The 26207-nt window shown below is 50.7% G+C and overlaps 2 protein-coding genes across 2 annotated transcripts in view; one reads left to right on the forward strand and one right to left on the reverse strand.

The window, feature by feature from the left end:
- Positions 1 to 20035, reverse strand: SF3A1 (splicing factor 3a subunit 1). The gene is made up of 16 exons (XM_026484809.4): positions 19839 to 20035; positions 16973 to 17094; positions 12001 to 12208; positions 10634 to 10891; positions 7931 to 8005; positions 7055 to 7205; positions 6532 to 6725; positions 5539 to 5656; positions 5075 to 5260; positions 4325 to 4446; positions 3989 to 4234; positions 3228 to 3435; positions 2580 to 2734; positions 1501 to 1602; positions 1309 to 1380; positions 1 to 530 (listed from the first exon to the last, which is right to left on the reverse strand). Exons 1-16 carry the CDS (start codon positions 19899 to 19901, stop codon positions 429 to 431), a joined length of 2382 nt encoding a protein of 793 aa, XP_026340594.1. The 5' UTR covers positions 19902 to 20035; the 3' UTR covers positions 1 to 428.
- CCDC157 (coiled-coil domain containing 157) overlaps positions 20005 to 26207 on the forward strand; it is a 19377-nt gene continuing 13174 nt past the window's right edge. Inside the window, exons 1-3 of the mRNA XM_044378991.3 lie at positions 20005 to 20320; positions 23118 to 23259; positions 25933 to 26191. Of these exons, the coding sequence (XP_044234926.1) occupies positions 25944 to 26191 (248 nt within the window). The 5' untranslated portion in view covers positions 20005 to 20320; positions 23118 to 23259; positions 25933 to 25943. The remainder of the gene's footprint in view (positions 20321 to 23117; positions 23260 to 25932; positions 26192 to 26207) is intronic.

Raw genomic sequence — 26207 nt, forward strand, 5'->3', positions numbered from 1 at the left:
TTTTCACAAGAAGGATATAAGAGGTTTATTAGACAACCCACAGCAACATACAAAATGATTAATAATGAGAACAACCATATTCTATCAGCCAGGTGCCACTTGGTACTATGACACTACCCCGTAGGACATTTCTGGGTTCACATCTCCTAATGCACTACCTAAAGAAATGAATCCCCTCAAATCAAGACTCAAATACAAACGGATTCCAGAGACCACTGGGGAGGAGACTGGCTTAGAAAGCTCTCCCTTATCAATGTGGAGAGGGGGTGGGGGGAAGAAAACTTGGCAGGACAATTTGAATTTCCAAATTTAGTTAAGAGGGAAACAAACGTACAAGGCAGGGTCTCCTGGGACTGGAGCAGAGGGTGGAACAGTGGGAGAGAGGCAAAAACGGCAGTGGCTGAGACCTGACAGCAGGTTTCTCTTCTCTACTTCTTCCGCCCGCCTCTCTCCTTGAGGGCCAGGTGGATGATGGCGCCATTGGCCATGTTGTAGTAAGCCAGCGAGTTGGAATCCTTGATGAAAATGCCCTGGAAAACAGTGGTATGCTTTAGCATGGGGCAACCTGGCCCTGAGCAATGTACAGTCTCACAACTCCCAACATCATTCACTCTGAACTCAGTGAATACAGAGGCCTGAAAGAAGATGGGACAATGGCGGGGAGTGGGGGTGGCACAGGGTGGGACTGAAGGTCTCTGGCTCCCCCGAGAATGCTCTGCTTTCCTTCCTTCCTAGTAGCCCGTGCTCTTCCTCTTTGTCAACTCCCCAAGAAGTTGGCCCAGACCAACCCCATGGAATTCTGACTCTCAAATCACAAGACCTTTCAGAGATCAATCCAAGACTCTCATTTTACAGAACAGGAAACTGAGGCTCAGAGTAGGGATTTGTCAAAGTCCTGAAAGGGAGAATAAAGCAGCCCCATGTGGCCAGGTGGGCACCAGGTTGAGCCGGACTATCACTTCTGTGTCCCCGCACAAAGCCAGGCTACCCCAGACCACATTGGCTGGAAGGCTCCATCACTGGGCCAGAAACCCACCACAGCATTCCAGGTCTTGTCCCCAGACGTCCACCCCAGTCATTGAGGGAAAAGGTTTCTGGGGCTCCACACAAGACTACACGGAGACCCAGTCACCCTGAGCCTCGCCCTGTCAGGCTAACCTGCCCTGGCACTCCCAGTCAGCATCGTCGCTTCTGGGACAGATTCACGTGGCCATCCCCACGTCTCTTCACTCCTTTGATTCCACAGGTGATCTAGCTTCTGGGATGGCGTTGAGACCCAAGGGGCAGGACCACTGACGTCTGACTTACCTCATACTGCAGCTTCTGTTTCCCTGCAGGCATACCCGTGGCTTCATGAATCTTCACCTTGATGACGGAGACCTGTGGGACCGAGAGGTTGCTCAGCCTCTTGCTAAGGTCAGCTGAAGAAAACTACCCCCAGTCCCCCCGAACTCCTTGGATCCCCTGCACCTGATGCCAGTTACCAGCAGCAACTCATACCTGGTCTGTGAGCGGGAGCGTGAAGACCAGCACTTGGCCGTTCAGTTTCCATTCAGTCTTATCCTGCATGTTGGGCACTTGGACTTTGATGGACACTGGACCCTACAAAACAGGACATGGCCATTATATCTGGGGAAACCTAGCCCATCAGGAACTATGCTCTCCTATTCCTGAGCGAATCTAAACAATGTCACCTGTCCATCTGGGCTCTTGGACCCCGGCCCAACTCACTACTAACACCACTAGTGACAGGGCACGACTCACTCCCCACCTTCAAGATTTGGTTTCTCTTCTTTAAAATGATCTCTACCCTGCCTCCTGGTGAGTCTGGAACTGAAAAAGTAGTAAGAAAATGCCCTGTAAACCCCAGAAGCAGCAGAGAGAGAGACAATATAAACGGCAAAGTCAGAAAACGTGGGCTCTCGACTCCTCTAATCAGGTCTCTCTAGGCCGCAACGTCGTTTATAAAGCAAGTAATCACAACAGCTGCATGGCACTGTCGTAAGCACTAAAGAAACATGTGCCCGTGCAGCATGTAGCTCTACTCTGGTACTTAGCTGGTATTCAGAAAACGGGAACTGCCATCAGAAAGGAAAAAAAAAAAAAAAAAAAGATTGGGTCAAATACACTGGGGGAGTGGGGCTAGGACTGTTTCTGCCTCCTCACTAGAACCTGACAGCTTCCCTAGGTACTGGCAGTGCCAGGATTCCCGTTATTTCTAGCACCCCAACAGAATCCCCCAACAGGCAGAACTCCAAAGGGCTGGAGCCAAAGAAGACCACAAAGAAATTAAGAACTACACCCAGGATTTCCTCGTGTCCAGGGCCCCCTTCACACCCAAGTCCTGCCTGCTGGTCTCCACAATAATTCACACAGAGGGACCACCTATTCGGCTTGCTCCTCTGACTGCACAACCGCTGTGCGCTCTGAAGCCCTTACAGGCCTCCAATAGCTGACTGAGGCCCCTGGGTCAAAACAGTGGGAGCAGAATAGGGTGGGCCAGGGAATGTGTAACTGCAGCAGGACCGGATCCCCCAACTAGGCATTACCACCACGGGTGGCACTGTGGTATCACATACCTTGTTTCTGCGTAGGAACTCCTCTTCAGGCACAAGGCTGTCCTCTGTCTTCAGTTTCTTGGAGGTGGGCTCATCCTCCATGGGAGGCGGAGGGTGGACAGGGGGCATCGGGGCTGGAGCCGGGACAGGTGCCACAGGCGGCGCAGGCACAAACGCTGCAAGGACAGGAATAAGCAGCTGTTTGAGTGAGAGGAAGGGCCTTGGGACTCAGGGCTGGTGAGGGCAGACTGCAAAGGTTTCCCACTTCTCTGTCAGAGGTGTGAAGGGTCCTTGCTGAGTCTGGCAGCCAGCAGGTTCCCTGGCAGGGAGACCTGGGAGACTGCCCACACTGGGCAGCAGGGGCAGGACTGATGGACAGAGCAGGTGCCAGCTGACAGGCAGGCATCACTGGGCCTCCGTACCTGTCTGGAGACTGACCACTCTGGGTGCACAGACCCCAGCTCTGCCACGTCGGCCTATCTCCCCCAGGACCTGTGGCTCCCCAGCTTCTAGGGCAGGGATCACTCACATGGGGAAGCCAGGGCTCCCCTCTGGGCTAGACCCCCAGCCGTTAACAGCTGGGCACTACCATCAGCCACTGCTCTGCTCACAGAGCTTAGTCTACAGTCCTGACCCAATGGCCTGGAAAGTGACATGAGAAATACTGACCTGTTGGCACAATCATGGGGGGTGGGCGGGGTGCCATGATAGGAGGGGCCGAGGGAGGCATGGGCACCACATTGATCCTGGGCGCGTGGATGATGGGCGGCATCGGGGCAATCACTGAGCCCGGGGGTAGTCGGACCACTGATGCCATCGGGGGGCGGGGCATGACAGGTACTGCAGACACAACTGTGGTACGAACAGGAGGTGGCATCTGTTGGGGAGAAGGGACCCATAGGTCACAGGAAGTCAAAGCTGGACCTCAAGGGCATATGAGGCTGGTGATTAGCCACCCGCAGCCTTTGAGGATGGAGACTGAACAGCTCCAACAGAGTCCCCTGGGGCCGACAGACTGCAGGCTCACAACCAGCTTCTGACAGGAACTACGCCGAGAGAGGCCCAGAGTGACACTCTTTCCACTTGGGACTCAACCAGATGCTTGTGGCAGACACTGTGAGAGCCACTAAAAAGGCTGACCTCAACTTAGCTTCCTGGAGAAGGGCCAGCAGGCCTCGAAGACCTGTTAAGCCCTGCAGCCCTTCTCTGCCCTAAGCCTGCTTCTCATGTTTGCCTCTTGCCTCCCTCCCTGCTCCAATCCTCCCACACAGATGGAAGATCAGAGTAGAGGTTCCCACTTACAATTAAAGAGTTCTTTGTCTCTTAACTTGACCCGAACAGCACCTGGGGCCCTCTATAAGGAAGTTGTCCTTCTCAGCCAATAGTGTCCAACCTCTACAAGATCAGTCCCAAAGTGGCTACTGGCTTACCGCAGGTGGCCGGGGCACGGAGGTAATGGGTGGGGCAGAGCTAGGAATGTTGGTGGCTGAAGACGGAGGAGGTGGCTGCTGGGGAAGCTCGTTGGGTTTGCTGGGGCCAATCTTCTCTTTGGTGTCATCCTCTGGCACCAGGCCCTTGGCCTTGTGGATGGCCTCGATCTGCTCCTGGAGGGTAATATTGGCCTGGGCAGCCTGCTGGGTCCGAGCCATGCTGCCTGAGTGGCCGTCCCAGGTCACCTGCAAGGGAAAGCAAAGCCACAGCTAGAAGGCAGCCCAAGGACAGGAGTGTGAGGGTGGGGAAGGCACTAGGATCCATCAGAACTGCACCTTTTCCTCTGGCTTCTGGATTTCCTCCTCACCGATCTTCTTACCGATGGCTGTTTCTTCTACGCCGAAAATGTCAGTACGCCGCTCAGCCAACTGTTTCAAGCTGCTCTCAATATCCAGACCTGGATATAGTCACAGAATGGAAGCAGGGGACAGAAAAGAACTAAAGCCAGGTGCCCTTCTAACAGAGCAGCAACTCTCCTGGTGCACAGTAGAGGCTGGTCCCACGGGGCAGGTCGAGTATGGGTCCCAAAATGGCATGCCCATCCTGAGCCCGCACTAAGCCTGTATGCTAGAGCCTGTCCAACCACTGACTTACGGAAAGCAATTGAAGGACACGGTCACACAGATGACAAGTGGCAGTCAGGACTAAAAGCTTTCTCTCCTGCCTCTAGGACAGTTTTCTTCCTATCGTGTCTCATTTCAAAGCGCTCAGGGTGCTCCAGGCACTAGAGTCCTCATTCTAAGACAGCCTGAAGGAGGTCAACTTTCCCAAGCTCTGGTATGTCTGGGATGCCATCATGTCAGGTACCTGCCTTTGGAGGAGCCTTATGAAGAGTCCTTCTGGAAAATGGGGAGTTCTTTTGTAGCATCACAGGCTGTACCTATCCTCAAGTTTTTGTTGACCTCAGTTGTTGCTCTGTTTGCTTAAAGCAAGTTGACCACAGTCGAGAGATTCCCATGGGTCAGAGCGAGTCAGGGCCACATCAGAGAAGGGGTATGGACTGGGTGGGAGAACCCCCACCTCACCTGGTGCATACACTTCATCATCGCTCTGCTTCTCACGGATGGAGCGGTCTCGTTGCTCTAGCCAGCGGGGATCGAGAAGCCCGATGCGCATGTGCTCCTGCATTTTGCTGGCAGGGATCTTCTCCCCCGTGATAGGAGACACAAGATATTCATCTGGAGCAGGGGCTGGAGGCAGGGGCTTGGAAGCTAGAAGGAAACAGAGAGGCCTGAATGAGAACACTGGGAAGCAGCTGGGGTTAAGAGCCTGCTGTTTCATCTGTGCATCACTCATCCAAGACACACCCATTTAGTGCCATGCTGCAGCTGGCCCTGTGCAAGGCCCCTGGGTGCCAGACAGGACGCAGCTCTGTTCCCTACCGCCAGGCCTGCAAAGGTGGAGCTATCCATGCATTTGCGACAAACCACCTCACCCCCTCCTAGAAACAGCACTGAGGAACATCTGAGGGCAGGAAAGCAGGCCCTACCTTTGGGGTCATAGTCCTTCCGAACAATGACCTGGTCTGGAGTTGGGGGCAGAGGCGGCGGCATGGGTGTCTCTGGGGGCGGGGGCACTTTCTGCCCTTCTTCTTCATCATCAGAACCCTGAAAAGCAAAGCAATGGCAGGACTCAGAGAAGGGCCGAAAGGCCACCTCCCTGCAGCTGAGCCCTGATGGCTCTCAGGGTGGCAAGGAGCCTAGGTCCCTGCCAGCCACAGTGTCCATGTGCTAAAGCCTCCGGGGGCAGCCCAGGCCAGCCGGCACCTGGCCAAGCTCCTTCCTCACAACATGAATGAGAGCGCTGGAGGCCGTGGTGCTAACACTCCGCCCAGGCATTTCCAGCAGCTGGCACCAGGCAGTCCCAGGAGGCCAAGGGCACTTAAACATGCTGGGGAGGGGTGCGGGGGGGCAGGTCGGCACTCAATGGTAGCTGCTCACAGAGCAATGCTGGGAGGGAGAGAAAAAGTCAGTTCCCACAGACACAGGGGCCATTCTTCTCACACACAAATTCTTTCCAAGGGGAGGAGAGCAGCTTGGCTCTGGAGACTCTATGCCTGCTTGGAGGGGGTAGAGGTGGCCGAAAGGAAGCAGAGGCTACACTAAGAAAAGCTATGGGAACTGCTGATCACTTGGGCCTAAGCTCAAATGCATCAAAGCATGTGGCGAAAAGTTTTCCCTTACTGAGAACTGGCCTGGGGGTGGGGGGTGGGCGGCAGGGCCTCTGGGCGAAGGGGAGAAGGTCACAGAACAGAGCCAGACAGCTTTCAGATCCTTGCCTGTGAATGAATCTTTGTTGCCCGAGCTGGAAAGAGGCTCTATGCTGCCTGGGTTTGGGCAGCTGCTCAGCCAGAATGCCTTATTTGGGACCCACGGCTCCTTTCAAGGTTCACAAGGGACTTGGATCTGACTTGTGGAGAGCACCCCCATCTCCTTAAGCTCCAGAGGGAAAGGCCAGCTCGCAGACCCTCCCAGAAGCATACCTCATCCATGTCTTGCACTTGAGTGTCCTGGTCCAACTGGGAAGGAGGCTCCTCCGCCTTCTCCTGTTTCTCGTCCTCCTCATCAGACTCAACCTCCATCTCAACCTCTTCACTCTCCCCAAACTTCTCGTAGCGCTCCTGAATGAGGATTCGGGCCCCCAGTTCCTCTGGGGTGGTGGGGGGAGGGAAATTCCCTGGCAGAGGGTGATCCAGAGTCAAAAGGAGACCTCCACAGACACTCACTATCAAAGGCCCACTGCTCTACCCTCCCCACACTGTAAGCTCTCCAAGGGCCTGATTTCTGTTCCAGCTCCAGATGCCCACCCAAGGTCTGGCACGGTGTTTGCTCGATTGCATTTAAGTGGGGCAGTGTGGCAAATCTGAAGTCTTCTGGCAGCAGAGATGAAACAGATAGAAAAAACCCTCTGGGAGGACTGTGCTGCTCCCTGGGAAGAGATGTATACCTGAGATACTCCAGGATGGTTCCAAGCTCCTGGGTCCCCACCTGGAGTCACAGACCTACCTTGCTCATTGGGTTGGAAGTCCACTGTTTCCACTACTACAAAATCATGCCAGTCGATCTGCGCATAGGCCACTCGCTCCTTTTCCTTTTCCTCCTCTTCCTTCTTCCTCTCTCGCTCCTGGAACTTGGCCCACTCCACCCGGTAACACACCTGAAGAGACAGGAAACGGCATGATGCTAAGCCGAATCAGGGTCTGCTCCTGACGGAGCTGTCACCTCCAGCACCTTCACCAAAGCCAGCATCTCCTTTGGAACAGGAGGCGGCTCTGCCCACAAGGGGAACTTCCTGGAGGAAACTATGGGATTTGCATTTGGTTTCAGTCAGGCCTGGAGCCTGGACAGAATAAAAAAAATTCTAAATGCCACAGAAACCTTGTGTCTGGGCCTCAAGGGCACCTATTTGTTATAACCTCAGAGTTTTCTGCTTGAGTTGGCAAGGGGCTCGATGCTCACAGAGCAGCAAACTCTGTCCCAGGAAGTCTGTGTGACAACAAAGTACCCACAAAAGCAGCAGCAATCTGAGAGCCTGAGAAACAAAACCTTCATGCAGCCACCCAAAACAGGCAGTGCCAACGCGCCTTCTCTCCTCCACTCAGAAAACTTGGGGCCTCAAAAGGAATCTGTCGCCAGAAAACCTGTTCAGGAGTTGGCTTCCAGTGAGGACAGAAAAGAGGAAGATCCAGCAAAGCTGAGAGAAAAATAGAAAGTTAGGGAGCACAGAGTCCAGGGTTCCTCAGCCTCTGGGGCCACAAGGCCTTTCTTCCCACCACTCCTATGCCTAGAACACAAGGTCCTGCCTCGGAGCCGATTTCCAAATATGAAACAACCCACACAAAGTCACTCGCACCACCAATAACTAGTTACAATTTAGTTTACCTGGTCCAAAACTTCTCGGGGGTTCTCAGCCTCTTTCTTGAGCTTTGTAAATAAGCCTTTAGGCGGAATCAAGATCTGAAATGCGGAAGAGTTAAAGCAACGGTCAGTGCAGCACAACTCAGGACAAAGAGGGGGCCTCCCAGGGCCTGTGGAAAGGCACCGGAAAAGCGAGAGCATGGGGTTCCAGGGCCCAATCCCAGCTCCACTTTGCTGTGCGACTTTGGGCAAGTCACTTACCCTCTGTAACTTGGCTGCCTTCTATAAATAGTGACACCACCACTTAAAGCTGGCACAGTCAACGTAGAAGGCTGCTGCAAGGACTGGTAGGAAAATACGCAAAAGCACGGCCCACCACCTGGCGTACAGTCCGCACGCGCCAGCTGCCCTCAGGCCATGGGGCTGCTCCTACCCCTTTGCGCATGCCACCAGGCCCTGCTGCATGTGCTCCCCTGACACCCTACTCCAGACTGCCGCCACACATCTCATCTCATCTCCTAGATTCTGTCCCCCGCTTTCTATTTCTCCATAGTATTTATTACCATCGGACATCCACTGACATTGCACTTGTTTGTCACCCCCCTCACCAGACCAGAAACTCCAAAAGACAGAAATTTCTCTGTCTTCTGTTCCCTATTATAAGTCCAGCATTTGCAATAAAATCCGACAATGAATATATAATGAGACAACGAATGATGGCTTTGTTCAAAACAGCGTAAATTCTCAACAGTATTTATTATCCTTGGCAAAGCGGCTCACCCCTACCCTATCACCCCTATACCTCTACTTCAGGAATAAATCTGCTCCTAGAGTCTCCCATGACTAGGGACAGACACCAGTGCCCTCAGGTTAGAGTACTAGATGTCAGTACCCAAGTCCTAGGAACAGGAAAGTAACAGAATAAAAAGGGACCTGGGAACCTTTAACCCTGGAAGTAGTCCACTAGGGAAAATCAAGGAAGGGCTTACTTAAAATTGATACTGTGTAATTAATTACACTAACCCTTTCGCTTTTCATGATTGTTAGCTCAGCTAACTCTACCATTTTTCGATCTGATCACTTTCTAAACTCACACATTTTTATAATTCTTTCTAGTTACATAGAGTAAACTAAGTTAGAGTAAATCATTACAGTCCTTTCAAGTCAGATCTTTAATGTACTGTTTCTAAATATCAGGAACAGACGTACGAACCATGCCACTAAAAAAGGGAAGACAACCTCCACTACATGTTGGGCAAGCAAAACAAGCCACTGGCAAATATGTATCAGTGTGCTTTGCAATAAATTAACAATCTGTTTGTTTTTAAATACTAATACTGACTTATCCAGATTCTTGGTTACAACAATGTAGCACGATAATTAAGATCTTCTTGTTCCAGACCCTCAGGCCCCGATCTTAGGGGCTGGAGTAAAAATGCCAGAGTTCGAGTCCCAGCTCAGCAAGCCCTAGCTGTGTGACCCTGCCCAAGTTAACTTCTCTGTGCCTACTTCCTCTTCTGTAAAATAAGTATGGCAGTGGCCACTTACAGATTACGAGAGACTACATGAGAAAACGCTACATATGTAAGTATTTCAACAGTACTGGCTATACTTACCCAAGTTAAATTGTCTCCCAATGCTTATTTAAATTATATTTTTAATTCAAGGTACTTTTTAGTGTGAAAAACAACATAGATGTTAGAGTCAATGCAGCTACTTACTAGCTGAGAGACCATGAGCAAGTAACTTCAACTCTCTGAGACTGTTTCTGCTTTTGAAAAAGGGGAAGGGGGGTGGAGGGAATACCTCCTGGGTTCTTGTGAAGATTAAATTGGGAAAAGGAGGCAATTATTAAGGGCTTGCTTCTTCTCAGGTCCCGTCCTAGGCAACTGAAGATTTCAATGTACTTAGAAGCAGCTAGCACTTGGCCTTGTCATGTAACAGGCACTAACCCAATGGCAGCTATCAATCACACCTTTCACTTCTCTTTAAAACCAGCAGTCCATGCTACATTTAAAAGGCAGAACTGAATAGAAATCAAGACTTTAGGGGCGCCTGGGTGGCTCAGTCGGTTAAGCGGCTGCCTTTAACTCAGCTTATGATCCTGGGGTCCTGGGATTGAACCCCACATTGGGCTCCATGCTCAGCGGGGAGCCTGCTTCTCCCCTGCCAGCTGCTCCCCCTGCTTGTGCCTGCCCCCTCTCTCTATCTGTGGAAAGAAAAAAAAAGAAAACAAAAGAAGAAAGAAAGGGAGAGAGAAAGAGAGAATAGAAAAAAAAGAAAGAAGAAAAGAAAGGGAAGAAAGAAAAGAAAGAAAGGAAAGGAAAGAAAAGAGAAGAAAAGAAAGGAAAGAGAAAGAAAAGAAAGAAATCTAGACTTTACACTGAACTGGAATTTTTTTTTTTTTAAAGATTTTATTTATTTATTTGACAGAGAGAGAGACAGCCAGCGAGAGAGGGAACACAAGCAGGGGGAGTGGGAGAGGAAGAAGCAGGCTCACAGCGGAGGAGCCTGATGTGGGGCTCGATCCCACAACGCCGGGATCACGCCCTGAGCCGAAGGCAGACGCCCAACCGCTGTGCCACCCAGGCGCCCCCTGAACTGGAATTTTTAACATCTGCCCGAGGGCCCACAGAGGAGTCATGTCCTTGTAGACGCGAGTAGATACAGTGCTTCCGTAAGGTGCCCTCCTTCCCTAGGCCCAGCGCCCCCGCCCTGCCCAGGCACCTTGGTGTACTGCTCCACCAGCTTCGTGAAGTAGTTGAAGAGGCTGTGCTGCGGACGGAGGAAGTCAAACTGGTAGTTGCGCTGCTCTTTCTGCATCAGCTGGGTCAGAAACTGGCGACCATTCCTGGCCACAAACTGAGCCGTCAGTTTCACCACGTCCAGGTCAAAGGCTGAGATGGAGGGGGGGTCTGCGATGAACTCAAACTCAGGAGGGGGCTCTTTGGGCACGATGGTCTCTTGTATCACCTGGGCTTGGACCTAAGATGCGCAGAGAATGTGAGGCTCGAGAAGGGGTGGGAAGACACCCCCAGCAGGATGGCACAGAGCTCTACAATTCTGCTAATCACATGCACATCACTGGCCCAGTGTGAAAGAATCCTAACTTATAAGAGCGCCGATTTCTTGGCCAACTGTGGCCTCAACTCCCCGAATGGCTTCAAGCAAGAGCCGTGCCCCTCTGTATTTCTGCTGTTACCCTGAAACTGAGGGCTAAAATTGGGTGGCAGAAGATCTGACAGGAACATGCCTTATTAAATCCCACCCAAGGAGGATGAAGGACACAGTGAGCCCTACATGTATGCAGAGGACCCACTGACAGAGGACTTCCATGTTTGTTACCTTTCCTGGCCTCCACACGAACAGGCACTGTGAATCCCTTTTATAGATGAGGAAACGGAGGTAGCCTGAGGCCCTACAAGTAGTAAATTGCAATGCAAGGTCACAGAATCTACTCCAACTTTTATTTCCCACTGTAAAACAGGAGGTAGCCTTTGCCATCATGGTTGAGGAACAGAGCAAAGAGAAGGGACCAGGTTAAGTCTATACAGGCAGCAAAACATGCCAGCCCTTCTTGTCCTCGCTGACAACCCTAATTGTCCCTAGCGATGGACCCAGAGAGGATTAGCATATTAAGGCAGGCCACAAGGAGGGGCCCTGGGAAGGTGAGATGGATGGGAGGGATAGCTCAAGAAGGCCCCTCCAGCTACATCACAGCACTGTCCTCACTCCATGGTCAAGGCAAAGAGTAAAGGCCAAGAGCCTGAACTCTGGACTACTGCCTCTGTGGCCGGGCTAAATCGTACTTCCCCAAGCCTCAGGCTCCTCATCTGTAAAATGGTCACTTTGCTGTCCTCCTCAAGCAGCTGCTGTGAGGTGCTAGTGAGACTCCTAAAGCACTGAGCACAGAGCCCAACAAGCAGTGCTCAGGACACGAGCAGGACTTTGCTACCTGAGCCTCAGTGTCGTCCTCCGTGGATAGAAACCTCATCCCTGGCTGGTAATGAGGTTTAGATAGCTCATTATCCTCCCCTCCCTGGCCTGGCTTCGCTCTCAGCCCTGGGGATATGAAGGAAGGGGACGGCTCTAACCTTCTGCGGCAGCTGCTGCTGGGTGGCCTGCTGCTGCTGCTGCATGACCTTGGGGATGGCGGCTGAGGGCTCCTGGGCCTTTCCCTCCTTGAACTCGCTGACCTTGTGGCGGTAGTAGGCATGGTAAGGGTCGTTAGGGTTCAAGAAGTTAAACTTGGGATTGTTGATCTCATTCTGTCGTATCCTAGCTTCAAATTCAGGTCCATTTCTACAAGGAGGAAAAGAGAGAAGAATTAACACCATAACCCTTACAATCGTCTAGATGCACAACACTGCCCATTCCAGCCCCCTTCTTGCCACCGCTCATCACTCAAACTAGCCCATCCCTGAGCGCAGCAGCAGTCCTCCGTGAGGCTCCTCGTGTCAGTGGCCAGTCATTTGCCTCCTCCCAGACTGGGCCAGGCCTCCTCTGCCACAGGGTCTCCCAGACCTCTGCTGCTCCTGTAGCTCTTCGGCTGGTCTTGCCATTCCCGAAACCATCTTAACTTACTGCTTTTTCCTTTTACTACATTTATTTAAAAATGTACTTACAAAGGAAGAGACATATTACTACTTCAAACAAAAATCGGCATGGCTTTACACTAGCAAAAGAAAACGTAAAATTAAACACAATGAAAATAAAGTAATACCGTTAAAGTCTAGCTCTAAGTTTGCTAAGACTGAGGCCAGTTCTCTTAGTTAAAAAGGGAGATGACAGTGCTGGGTGGTGTCAAAGACATACTAGCACCAAACTGACACTCTGTCCTTTGGGTAACCACAAGGACTGAAAAAACACCGAAATGTAAACAATTTTATGTAATGCTTTGTCCAAGTACTACCTAAAATCACCTCATTTAGAACTGGGTGCCCACGCAGCGAACGGCTCTCCAAGGACCCGGACCTGTGCGGGTGTGTAAGGAACATCCAGATGACAAGGGGAGCGGTAAGAACAGAAGGGAGGTCTCCCATCCCTCCTAGTATGCAGTTTCCCACATACACCCTAGGTCCCCAGTTTGTATGCCTTTAACAACCTCAGAATAAAAAAAAAGTCCCTCTCATGATATTTGGGGAACCCTGATTTTTAAGGAGTCCCAGTGGTAACATTTCAAGGTGGCACACATAGATAACACCTGTGTCACTCAGAAAGCACACTAAACTTAAAGACACAAGATATGGACACATACACGTTTTGAGTTCGCTACTGACTCACCGAGTTACCAAACCTCCCACTCTCTCTCTTTTTTTTTTTTTACTTACTAGATTATCAGTTTACTATAAAAGGATATTTTAAAGGATAAAAATAAACAGCCAGATGAAGAGTCACGTAGGGATGGGTCTGGTAGGGTCCTGAGCACAGGAGATTCTGTCCCTGTGGAGTCCAGGGTGCATCAACCTCCCGGCACCCTCTCAGATGTGTTCCTGTTCACCGACCTGGAAGCTCTCTGAATCCCTTTGGTTAGGGTTTTTTATGAAGACTTCATCACAAAGCCATGGCTGATTAAATCACTCGCCACTGGGGACTGAATTCAATCTCCAGCCCCTCTCCCTCCCCAGAAGCTGGGGATCCAAACTTCTCTTTGACTCAAATTCCCACAGGTAAGATGTGGCTAATACCACCTTCTCTCTCTACCCCAAAGTACAGAGATCACATCAGTTAAGGAGATGCCAGAGTCTTTTTGAGCAGCCTGCAATGCAAGGGCTGTCACTCCTATGAAGGCTAGAAAGGGCTGTTCCATAAACACGAAAGATGATCTGGGTATTAGGTGTTTGCGGTGGGGACGCCTGGGTGGCTCAGTCAGTTAAGTGTCTGACTCTTGATTTCGGCTCAGGGCATGATCTCAGGGTTGTGAGATCGAGCCCTATGTCAGGCTCCCCACTCAGTGCAGAGTCTGCTTAACATTCTCTCTATCCCTCCTTTCTGCCCCTCCCCCTGTTCACGCTCTCTCTCTAAAATAAAATCTTAAAAAAAAAAAAAAAAAAAAAAGATGTTTGTGGGGCTTCCTTCACTCCTCCAGCCAGAGCCCAGCACTCAAAAGATGCCCTAAACACATCAAGGGATGGTTCCGGGGGCGGCTGGCAACCGGTTGCTTCATTCTCTTGAGACTTTCACACCCTGGCCTTGCTAGCTTGAGGGCGAGAGACAGGGTACATGCAATGCTGTGCCCCAGATCAGCCACCCTAACAAACTGTGCCGTGGTGGTGGCCGCCAACACCCAGGCTGGCTCCTCTACGAGTTCTGGTCACACTGCAGCATGGGTAACACCAGGAGGGCTCAATTAGTCAGTGCATGAGTCCAACTGGAACCTCATGCTCGGGGAAGAAGCACCTTCCACCTTCTGAAATAACGCAAACCACGTATGAGGAAGGTGAGTACACACTTAGATACTGCTGAAGTAGGCCAGCGTGTCCAGCAAACACCCAGGGCAAACAAAGGGCTGCTAGAAAAGGGGGGCTCTGCTTGCCTCCTCTATTGCTGCCTCCTAAGCCACAACCTCACCGCATCTGGGAATAATCTGAAAGAAAATGAGAAGGCAGGAATGTTCATTCCAAGCTATTCTGTTCCTTTAAATTAACTTAATGTTAATTTTAGAATTATGTTCTCTAACACAAGGAATAGATTTCAGCAGAAAAAGACATGATTCTGAGTCAACCCAGCTGGTGGGACTTTTTAAGGGTAATTTCCACTTCAGTTTCTTGACAGGAAAATGCAACGATGGGAAGACCAAACCTAGAGAGAAAAAAACTTCTTTCGGAAAAACACACTCAGTGATTTTAACTGTATGCTCCATCAATCAATATGCAAGACCCAACAGAAGTAAAAAGATGGTCCTGTATGCTTCCTTTATCCCAGAGTGAGATGACGCTCGTCTGTTCCTCCATTGCAATGTAAAAGAAAGCATACTTAAAAATGCCTACAAGGCAATCACCTTAACCAAAAATATATCTAGAAATATGGATGCATACATTTTTATTTTTAAGAAAACTTGGATACTCATTTCTGTGGCAACAGAGCCTGGCACAAAATTATTGGAAAGCTACTTGGCAAAATGTTTAAGAAAATCTTTAAAAACGCTCTTTCAGCCAGTAATCTGCCACACAGGATTTTCTTCTAGGAAAACAATCTAAGAAAGAAAATGCTCAGATTTCCCCCACAGCTTTGTGTGCCAAATTGAAATGTTGGAAACAACACTGAAGGCAAATATAGAGGAGACAGCCAAGTCAAGGGAGGCCTGTCACCTCAACACGGTGCATCAAGGACGGCGCACGATCAGAGGACCATGGAGCAACATGGGAAAATGCTTATAACACAGCACAAAAGGGAAAAGCAGGATGTGAAAGTATCTACTAGTATTACAAGGATCTAAAAAAGGATGTCAAGGAGCAGAAAGAAACAGAAAAGTGAAAACAGCTGGTAGAAACTATTCTGGTAGTGAGATTGTGGTGATTCTTCCTCTAACACCCTTTTCCTATTTATTCTGTTTTTAAATTATCAGGGCGAAAAGGGAAGCATGAGCGTTGCTATGAGACATTAAACATTTATCATAAACACAACGCTTACTGCCCTAAACCTGACATTGTTCAACCAAGCACAGAGAAGATTTAATGCAATACCCAGGTTAATCAAAGCCTTTGAAATGTGACCACATGAATCTCCATGGAGCCGGACAAGCAAAAGGCCTCAAGCAGAGCAACATCTTTCTATGTTTCACTTTATCAGGAGGTTGGAAAGGAAGGAACCCTCTATTAAAATGATGTACTGTGATGGGGATACTGCCCTGGGGTCAAGGCATGGCTCTCTGGAGAACACAGAGAGGGCAGCCGTCTGTTCAAGGCCAGCAAATGCTTATATGCAACAAGCTGTCCAGTTCGTTGACAGAAACCAGAAATCCAGATTTATTGTGCAATCTCCTCATTTTTAAACGGTGGCAATTTATTCAAGTTTTTTGTGTTATTTATTTAGTTAGTTAGTTATTATTTATTTTTTAAGATTTTATTTATTTGACAGAGATACAGACAGCCAGCCAGAGAAGGAACACAAGCAGGGGGAGCGGGAGAGGAAGAAGCAGGCTCACAGCGGAGGAGCCTGATGTGGGGCTCGATCCCATAATGCCAGGATCATGCCCTGAGCCGAAGGCAGACGCTTAACCAGTGAGCCACCCAGGCGCCCCTATTCAGTTTTTTTAAAAATATACTGCGATGGGGCAACTGGGTGGCTCAGTTGGTTGAGTGCCTGACTCTTGGTTTCAGCTCAGGTCATGATCTCATGGGTCATGGGATCGAGCCCCGTGTCAGTGGGGCTGCTCGCTCAGTGTGGAGTCTGCTTGAAAATCCTCTCCCTCCCTCTCTAATAAATATATCTTTAAGAATATATATATCGTGAGGACAAACAAAAGCTCTATAGGCTGCATGTGGCCTGCTGGCTGCCAAAAGAATACTTTAAATCCTTTAAACTAGGGGATGTGCTGACCTCTAGAGTCAAGTGGCCATCAAGAGGATTCCATCTGAGGAAGTGGGAGTGTGTAAAGTATGATGAGGAAGGTGAGAGGAACTCGCACTTGACTTCCGTGTCATCCACGAAGACAGCTGACACCTGTATGATATACCTGAACTGCACTCAGTCCCATTCCCGCTCTCCTGCCTCACAACAACTCTGAGGTGGGATTTTATTCCATCTTGCAGATGGGTCAGGTGAGGCTCTGAGGAGTGCAGTTCTTGCATAATAAGAATGACCAACTCTGTTTTTATACCTTCCTCCAATCGGCAGCTCAGACACAGACACACATACTATCCGTGACAAAACACCTTCCCAGGCACTTCCTCAGGCCTCTTTTGGAAGCACAGGTTCCTGGTGACTCTGGGGCTGGGTGTGACTCACATTTTGCCACTGCCATGCCAGAGACATCAATCCTGCCCATGGCCTGCCTCACTGCCATGCTGTGGTGTCAGATGAGCTAATGGGCCTAGGCTGACAACGCAGAAGCAGCTATGTTACCTGGCCACAAAGCTGGCAGTCTTGTCAACGATATTCCTGACCTCTGGAGGAGGATAAATAATTCCCACCACTGGCTTGGAGGGGGTAGAATCCTCCTTTGAAGAAGCTTCTTCTTCTGTGGGCTGTGAAAACAAGAAAAGGAAAATAATGTCTTGAAGTTCCTGGTCTGGGGGACTGGATCCGACTGTCAAACTCCTCTAAAATTTATCGAGAATATAGACTCTCTCCCATGGACTCTCCTCGAGTTAGGACCCTCTGCTCTAGAAAAGTGGTTCTCTTAATTGCACTGTGCTTGCACGGGACTCTCCTGGGGAACCAGTGAAAAGAGGAGCCTCCTTGGCACCCCCCAGCTAGCCGGTCTCAGTGACGCTGGGAATCTGCATTTTTACCAAGTGCCCAGATGATTCAGATGGGGAGGGGGATCTGAGCACACTCTAAGAAACCATCCTCCAGAATCCAGAAGGCCATGTCTGTACCCAGGGATGTGCCTGGCACGGGATATTTAATGACTGTTTGCTGAACAAAGACGGGAAAACTCTTTGCTGGCAGCTCCTTATGCCCTTTCCCTCTGCACCTATTCTAGTCATAACCGTCACTCAATGCTCAAATGTTCTGTGAGACCCCACTGGAATACATATCATCAACTGTCCCATAAGCTCCGATATTCTTTCTTCACCAGCTTCTTCCCCTTAGTAAAAGGTCAGTCTCTCATCTTAAAAAAATTGCAGTTCCTGCCCTCATATTCTTTCCTGCTGCTATGCTCTCCCCCTCTTCCTCTGGTAGCTAAATATCCTGAGTTTTCTCAGTCTTGCCATTCCCACTTCCTCACCTCCTGTTCGGTCCATCCATTTCAAGTGCTCTTGCCAAAGTCAAGCATGACTGCTTACAGCCAACTACAGCAGTCATCTGGTCATGTGACCAATGACCATTCCTTCACAAAACTCCACTCAACTCCCATGCCCCATTCTCCTGTCTTTCCTTCCTGCTCACCATTCCATCCAAGTTACCTTCCTGGCTCCTGTTTCACCTCCTGCCCTATGTTAGGGTTCCCAAAAACTCTGTTCTCCACAGTATCCGCACTGTCCTCATGCACTCACGATTATGTCCTTTACTTCCCCTACCACCTCTAGGCTGAACAATCCCACCCAAATTGATGTCTCAGATCATTCTTATGCCTCACAGAACTCTAGATCAGTTGACTCCAGGGCACTTTCCTCTCTAACCACTTTCCTCATGAATAGCCAACCATGCACTCAGTCCCCAGGCCAGAAACATGGCCCTCCTCTCCTTTTCTCGGCCTCCACATTCAATGATAACATTTATCAAGCACGTAGTAGATTCCATATACTTTTCTAAGAACCTTAAATATATTAACACTATACCCCTCATGAGAGCCCTATAATGTGAATACTCATTACCCCCACTTTACAGATGACAAAACGGAGGAACGGAAAGCTTAACTGGCCCAAATGGCAGAACCAGGATTCCAACACATCACCTCAGCTGGGAAGTCTGCACCACCAGCCATTTTGTGACTTCAGCTTGCCCATCCAGCCTGTCCCCACCCTCCCCCCAACATCTAGGGCAGGCCGTCAGCATCTTTTGAGTAACTGTGCTTCCAGCAATTCTCATCACTACCTGCTACCTGAATTTCTGAAACACAAATGTCATGATCCAGATTCAAACTCTTCCCTTTCTCTCCACTGTGTACTAGGAAAAGTTCAAATGCCCCAAAATGCATCTTTTGCCCCCACTCTCCCAAACCTATGCTTCAATAACACCTTTTAACTTACTTTTGACCATAGACACCATCTGATTCCTACCCTGGTGTCCCTGCAATTATCTGGTATTACGTAGTTTACTTTTCCCCAAGTAACTGGGAAAATGCCAGGGATACAGATGTATATAAAATATTTGTGGTAAGGGTATGGACCTCTTCTGTCACGTACTGTGCTATATTTTGAACCCAAAGCAGTGGTCACCATACAATATGTGCTCAATAAACATTTGTTTAATGAATAAAGGATGCTGTTAACCTTTTCCAATCCCCTGTCTGGCAAACCACTAATTCATCCTTCTAAAAGCAATTTACCTATCACTCATGTGGGTTTCACCTACTTTAATTTCCCCTTCACTCCATCAAAGAAATGTTGATTAGTTTCTTTTGTACCTGATACTCATAGGGCCTATCACACCATACTGCAATTATTTACACACCTCTTTTCCCCTCAGCTGATTTAAGTGCTGGCTGGCATCATTTATGGTAATCGAAGCAAATAAATATTTGATAAGCATATTAACTTACACCTGTCTCCCCACTTAGAACTGTGAGCTCCCTGAACTAGTTGTGCTTCATTCATTCTGGGTAAGTCGGAGCCTGGCACGGTGTTTGGCTTAGAGTAAGCACCGAGCAGATGCTGAGAATTACCAAAAATGTACCGTACAGTCTGGGAAACTAGGGATCACTGGGCAAAAACCGGCGGGCTGGAGACGACGACGGTGGGCCCAATAACCACAGAACCTACGAATGGGGCTGGATCAGTGCTTCTCAAACTTTAATCAATCACCTTGAGATCTTGTTAAAATGTTATTAGTATTTAAGTCTGGCATTTCTAATCAACTCCCAGGTGATGCTGATGCCGCTGGTCCGCGGACCACACTTTGAGAACCACTGTTCCAGGAGCGCTTCTTTTGCTACTAGAAGGCAGCGCAGAGCGGGAAGCGCGCTGCCTCCTGGGACTTGCAGTCCCTCCAAGCCCTCGTAAGCTGCCGCTTCTTCCTCTGCACGAGTGAAGAGCGCCCGCGCCGGAGGGGAGGGCCCAGGCCGAGGATCGGGCTGCCGGTCGAGGTGCGGGGGTCGCGGTACCTGTTTGGGCTCGGTGGCCGCGAGCGGCGGCGGGGGCACCGCCTGCACGGGTCCGGCCGGCATGACTGCGACGCTCAGGGCTGCCAGTCCGCCTCGCTGAAGGTGAGCGGTGCTGCGTCAAAGCAGCTCCCCGCACGGACGATACGACAAGCTCGCAAGATGGCGGCGGCCGAGAGAGTCGTCGCCGAGGAGGGGAGGCTGACGCACTTCCGGGACCGCCCCTTCTTCGTGATGCAACTTCCCACCCCCTCCCTGGAGCCGTCTGCGCGAGACGCCGTTGCCATGGCAGCGGTCGAGGCTCCCGGCTAGGATTTATGGGGGATCCCCAGAGCCGAAGGCGCGGGGGGGTTAGTTCCATGAGCCGACCAGACCACAAGGGCTAAGGCTGCGACGCAGGAGACTGGGGAGACGTTCTACATCACCCGGCGGACTTTCTCTGCACACACCCCACGGACCTGGCCCCCCTCTCCTTTACTCCAAAGGTGGGTTCCTCTCTCCCTCCCATTGGCCTGTGATCTTGGAGAGTCCCTTCCCTTCCAGCCTGCCTCCTCAAAGTCCCGTCTCCCTCCTCCCTTAACCTCTTCTGTCGCTTCATGCCTGCCTCCTCCAGACCCCCTTCCCAAGTCCCAAGGCCTAATTCCCACTGGTCCCTTTTCCTATGGGACTGCCTTTTCTAGGTTCCACCCTCTGCCTTCTATAGCCCCGCCCTCAAGCCCGGCGGACCGTCTCGAATGAAGACTAATTTAAGTTCCATTCCTCACTCCCAAAGGTGCGTTCCTGCTGACCACTTCCCTAGCTTCCCCGAGCTCACCTCGAATCCCGCCCTTCCCGTTTCGTGTCCTGAGATCCTGTCCTCCTTGTCCCCTCTCCTCTCCCCTCCATCCCAGCTCTGGACTGCGGGCCGGCTTTTAGCCCTTGACTGGATAGTTTAATAGTTTATTCGCCTGTGAGTGGAGGCGGGATAGGAAGGGACGCTCTCCCAAGTGTCTTACCCCATCTCTCTTTTCCATCACACACACTCCATAACTGGTTTATGTCATTGTTGTTATTATTAATGTAGAATGATAATGATAGTTAGGATTTATTGAACATTTACCATGACCAGATCGTGTGCATGCATTACATCACTAATTTCTTATACCAATTTATTTACAGATGAGGACAGTGAAGTTCGGAGTTGGTGGTGTGGGAATCCAAACCCAGGCCATTCTAACTCCTCTACTAGTGCAGCTACTTCTATCTTTGTCTTCACTTGGTCCCTTCATTGTCCCCAGGGATCCAGGCAATTAGTCCTGAGTCAGAGCCTGACAACTGGGATATATAGATGGTTTTAGAGTTTCTTTAAAAATATATATATATTTATTCATTAGAGAGAGAGAGAGAGGGAGGGAGAAAGAGAACACAAGCAGGGGGAGAGGGAGAAGCAGACACCTGGCTGAGCCCAGAGCCGGACATGGGGCTCGATCCTGGGACCTGGAGATCATGACCTGAACCGAAGGCAGACGCTCAACCCTCTGAGGCCCCCCAGGCACCCCGGTTTTAGAGTTTCCAAAGTGTTTTCATGGTGGTGACCTTGAATCTCAGCAGGGGCACTGGCCAGGAGGTAGGCATAATCTTTACCAGAGGGGTAGAGTCCTACGACTCAGAGAAAGAAGGGGCTTGCATGTTGAATGGGTGTGGAGGAAGGACTCCTTCCCTTCTCTGCAGGTCCAAAGTCCTCCTCGAGCATGAGGGAACTGAGGAGAGGACAGAGTTAGCTGCTGTTCCTTGCTCAGGGCAGTGTTGGGCCAATGAGTGCTATCATCCATACGATCTCAGGAATAGTCAGTGTGGGGCTGGCTGCTGCAGGCTGAGGGTTCTACTCAAGACCCAGGAATTACAGAGAAAGCCCACGTCAAATGCGCCTTCGCTTGCCACACACCGAAGTGGTTCTCAAGCCATGTTTATAACAGCAAATCCCCAATGTTCAGAAGAAATGACATAAGGTAACCTTGGATATTTTTCAAGGTGGTGTTTTCCTCTTACATATTATTGGTGCTTTGGCATCTGTGGCTGCTTATCAGAACCAGAATCTAACAGGAGTTGGTATCTCAGATGGCCCCAGATGGCAGCTGTTGTTATTTGAGGGTGAATAGGGCAGTGCTTCTCCATGTCTCCACAGACAAGCTCCCGAGTCCTGGGTGCTTTGCCACCTGAATATGCCTCCTCCTAGGGCAGGACTGCTTGCTTGCTTGCTTGCTTCCCTCCCATTCCGGGAAGGAAACCCAGAATGTTTCAGTTTGTTTTTTTCCGTTTGTTTCTGCCTCATTCCTTGGGGATATAAAATCTCACAGGTGGCAATATCTCGGGCGAGTCCGTCACCGCGGCAACACGTGTGTGCGGGGATGTGGGCCTGTGTGTGTTTGTGAGTGTTACAGGGTGGATGCTCATTGCCCTGTGGGTGGAACTGACAGAGCTGACATACCAAAGACTTGCCCCCTGTAGAGATCCTCAGGGCAGATGGTGGCTCCTAGGGATGGGGTTCTGTGTGTCCTTCTCTGTCCCTATTCTTGACATGGTGCCCTGCATGTCAAAGGTACACAGTCACCATTTGCCCACTGAACACACAGGATCTGACCCTCTGTACCTGCACTGTTCAGTTCGGTGGCCACCCACCCATTTGAAAATGGTGACCAGTCCAAACTAAGATGTGCTGTAAGTGTCAAAGAGACATTGGATTTTGAGACTGAACGTAGAAAAGACTGTAAAATAATTTCCTTAATGGTGTTATATTGGTTTCATGTTGAAGTGATACTATGTGGGGTTTATTAGGTTAAATAAAATATTTAATTAAAATTAATTCACTTGTTTCTTTTTACTTTTTTTGTGGCTAGTAGAAAATGTAAAATCCCACTTGTGGCTAGCATTGCATTTCTTTTGGACAGTGCTGCCCTAGAAGCATTATGGCCTGAAGACAGAGCAGAGATGTTGGACTCAAGAATCCTAGCTCCCTGAGTGACCTTGGGTTAATCCCCTAATTCCCAGAGCCTCAGGTTCCACATCTGTATAAAAGAGTCAGATTCAGGAAGTAGCACACAGTAGGTCCTATGGTCAGAGCCTAGCACTGTTAAAGCACAACCTGTGTGCTCAGGCTCAAAACAGATGACCCCACATGACCTTTCCCTCACTTCATTCCTCCAGCCCGGTACCCCCTCTCCTTCTGGGACAGCCTCCTCACTGCCCCACCAGGAAGCCTCCCTGAGTACCCACTCACTCACTCTTGCCTTCATCCATTCTCAGGGATTAAAGAGCTACTCGGGGCCAGCCCTGCACTGGAGACAGGAAACCAGGCACCCGGATGAGCCTCTGACCTGAGCCCCAGAGCCCACAGGCTAGCCTGAGAGCCAGACATCCAGCTTCACGGGCAGGCATCTTCGCAGAGGTGAGGACAGGGCTCAGTCCTCTGGGAGGCCAGAGAGGCCAGCTCAGTCTTCAGAAATCACCCCTGGGTGCCTTTGAGTGTCCCAGGACCTGTGGGCAGCAGCTGGCCCTCAAGTCCTTCGGCCTGCGTGGCCAGGTCATACCACAGTGAACTCAAAAGACAGTCCATGTGCTTGTAGGGAGACAGATTGCCGACTGCAAATAATTACTCAAATAATAATTTAGTGCCAGTGTGGTATACGTTGGGAGGCAAAAGAACAGAATACTCTGAGAATATGTGACAGGTGAACTCACCTGGCCTGGCGACCTGCGGGAGGTGTCTTATCTGGAGGAAGTATGGGGAGTTGAAAAGGCACATTCTGGGTGGGAAGATGCTGAGGTGGGAACAGACCACACAGGGCCAGAGCCCAGGGAAGTGTTCCAGTGTTTATGCTATAGAAAGCCATTCAAGGGCTCTAAGCAAGGGGGTGAGTTACCTTCTTCTTTTTTTTTTTTAAAGATTTTATTTATTTATTTGAGAGAGAGAGAGAGAGATAGCATGAGAAGGGGGAGGGACAAAAGGAGAAGCAGACTCCCCACCAAGCTGGGCCATATACAGAATGGACAAGGTGGTCCTCGGCCGAGGGACGAAGGTGACCCCTCAAGGAGACTGTGGCAGTGGTCTGGGGAGATGGAGTGTGGCACACAGTGGAGCGATGAACACAGTGGTGGGTTCTTGGTGTGGTCTGGACACGGGATTGGCAGGCCCTGGGTGCTTACATAGGGGGTAAAGGAAGGGAATCCAAGGACGTGCCCCATTGCACATAGTGGGGGTGCCATTTTCTGAGATGAGTGAGGTTGGGCTGGAAGTAGGTCAGAGGAAGAGAGATTCCTCCATCACGCCTGGACTTGCTGGGGATCAGAGAGATCAACCACAGCCTAAATACTGCCCAGGCAGCCCCCGCACTGCAGGGAGGAGCTGCGGTACAAGGAAGCACTTTCTGCCGCCGAGAAACCCACAAAGGACAAGAGACCCTGCTGCAGGGTGGGGAGAGACCGGGGCTGCCCAGCTCTGACCAGTGAAAAGAGGGTGACACTGGCAAGGCCTGGGATGAGCCACTGGGGGGGCAGGACAGTGTCATGCTTCTCTACCTTCTGAGTCAAGGACCAGGGACCATTCATCCAAATCACTGGCTTCAGAAGTCCACAGCCTCCAGAGATGGACGAGAAGCATTCTGTCTGGGCTGCAGGGGGGAAAGGGGGCATATAGAAGGCAGACGGTGGCTCCAGACAAGGATGGTCTTCGCTGTTGTTACTGCTAATAATAGTAATCCCTAGACTAATGGTCACTGCTGCTTGAGCACTTTTACTGGTGTCTTGCCCTGCACCAAGCACTCTACTCGTTGATGCCTAATGACCTCACAACCACCTGGCCTGGTTGGGGATGGTGTCCCCATCTTACAACTGAGACAGCTAGGGTTCACAGGGGTATAGTGACTTGCCTGAAGCCACACAGCCAGGAAAAGGCAGGACTGGGACTCTGCATTCACATATAATGGGTCCCCTGTCACTAGAGTGATTAGGTTGGGTATGGATACAAATTTTCAGGTTTTCCTCTTTTACACCTTAATACTTGTTCTCCGCCCCCAAAGTCAATGTATTTAAATTTTTCTTTGTGGATTCTTTTCATTTCTCTATTCAATTAGTCATTCCCTTGCCAGTGAGCCTCTACCATGGGCCAGGCCTTAGGCTGGCAATACTGGGGATACCACCGTGGCTCAGGTGGACTGAGGACCTGTCCTGGAGCGTGGAGGCCATTCCAGCAGAGAGGGATCAGGGCCCAGATGGGGGAAGCCCAGAGAGATGATCTCACCCAGCCTGGAGGGTGCTCAGGGAAGGCTTCCTGGAGGAGGTGATATCCAGGAAACCCGAAGGATGGGAAAAATTAGGCCGGTAGTGGGAATTGAATGGGGAAAGTGTGATTCAGACTGAGTGGACAGATGGGCCCAGGTTCAGAAACGAGTGTCTGCACTTGAGCCGCTGCTTGGAGCTGACCGGGGTTGGAATGCAGGGTGTGGGGTGGTGGTGCGGGGACTAGAGAGGGCTGCGGGGAGGACTGTGGCCAGAGGTGGCCTTTCGCCATTAGGAGTCCTGAGGGGCGTTGGCCAGGGTGACTTGATCAGATCAGGTTTGGGCCAGATCTCTAGAGCTGAAATGCATCATTTGGAGGGGGCAGCCCCGTGGCCCTGCCAGAGACAGCTGCGGTGGTCCAGGTGGGAGATGACAGTGGCCTGGTAGGATCTAGCACTTCCTGTCACACTGCAGCTACAACTCTCTCTTATCCTCAGTTGCCTGTTCAATGGTTTGTGCAGAAAGAGGAGGATCGTGGGTACTTCTTATTCATAGCTGTATCTGCCCAGCCTTTAGCGGGGGTCTGGCACACCCAGGCCCTTGGAGGGACTTGTGGAGCATGGAATTGGCAGTGTGGACGTGGGGCAGGCTGCCCGAGCGGGATTCTGGTGAGGTCTCTCCACTACTAGGTATCAAAGGGCCCATGGCCTGGGAAAGACTTTTCCGCAGGGTCTAGTTTGGGCTTTTGGCCTAGGACCGACTGGGCAGAGCGGGATTTTAGGAAGTTTCCTCCAGCAGCAGCCACATGGCTCTGGCTAACGGGGATCCTCTCTGCTCACCCCAGGAGCCACAAGGATGGCGCACCTGCTGGGCAGCCAGTCCTGCATGGACAGTCTGCGCAAGGACCTTACCGACCTGCAGGGCGCCATCGTGGACGTGTTCTCTCACGCCGGGCCTGTGCGCTTCCCCTCCTGGAAGTTCCCTGACCGTGTGGCCTGCGACCTGGACATGGTGGCCCTGCTAGAGCATTATGACCATGTGCCAGGTGACCCTGAGTTCACGCAGCTGTCCCATGCTGTTCTGCTGGAGCTGGTCATCGACAGGTGAGGGCCTTGACTG

This window comes from Ursus arctos, unplaced genomic scaffold (assembly GCF_023065955.2).
Source record: "Ursus arctos isolate Adak ecotype North America unplaced genomic scaffold, UrsArc2.0 scaffold_34, whole genome shotgun sequence".
NCBI classification, from domain to species: domain Eukaryota; kingdom Metazoa; phylum Chordata; class Mammalia; order Carnivora; family Ursidae; genus Ursus; species Ursus arctos.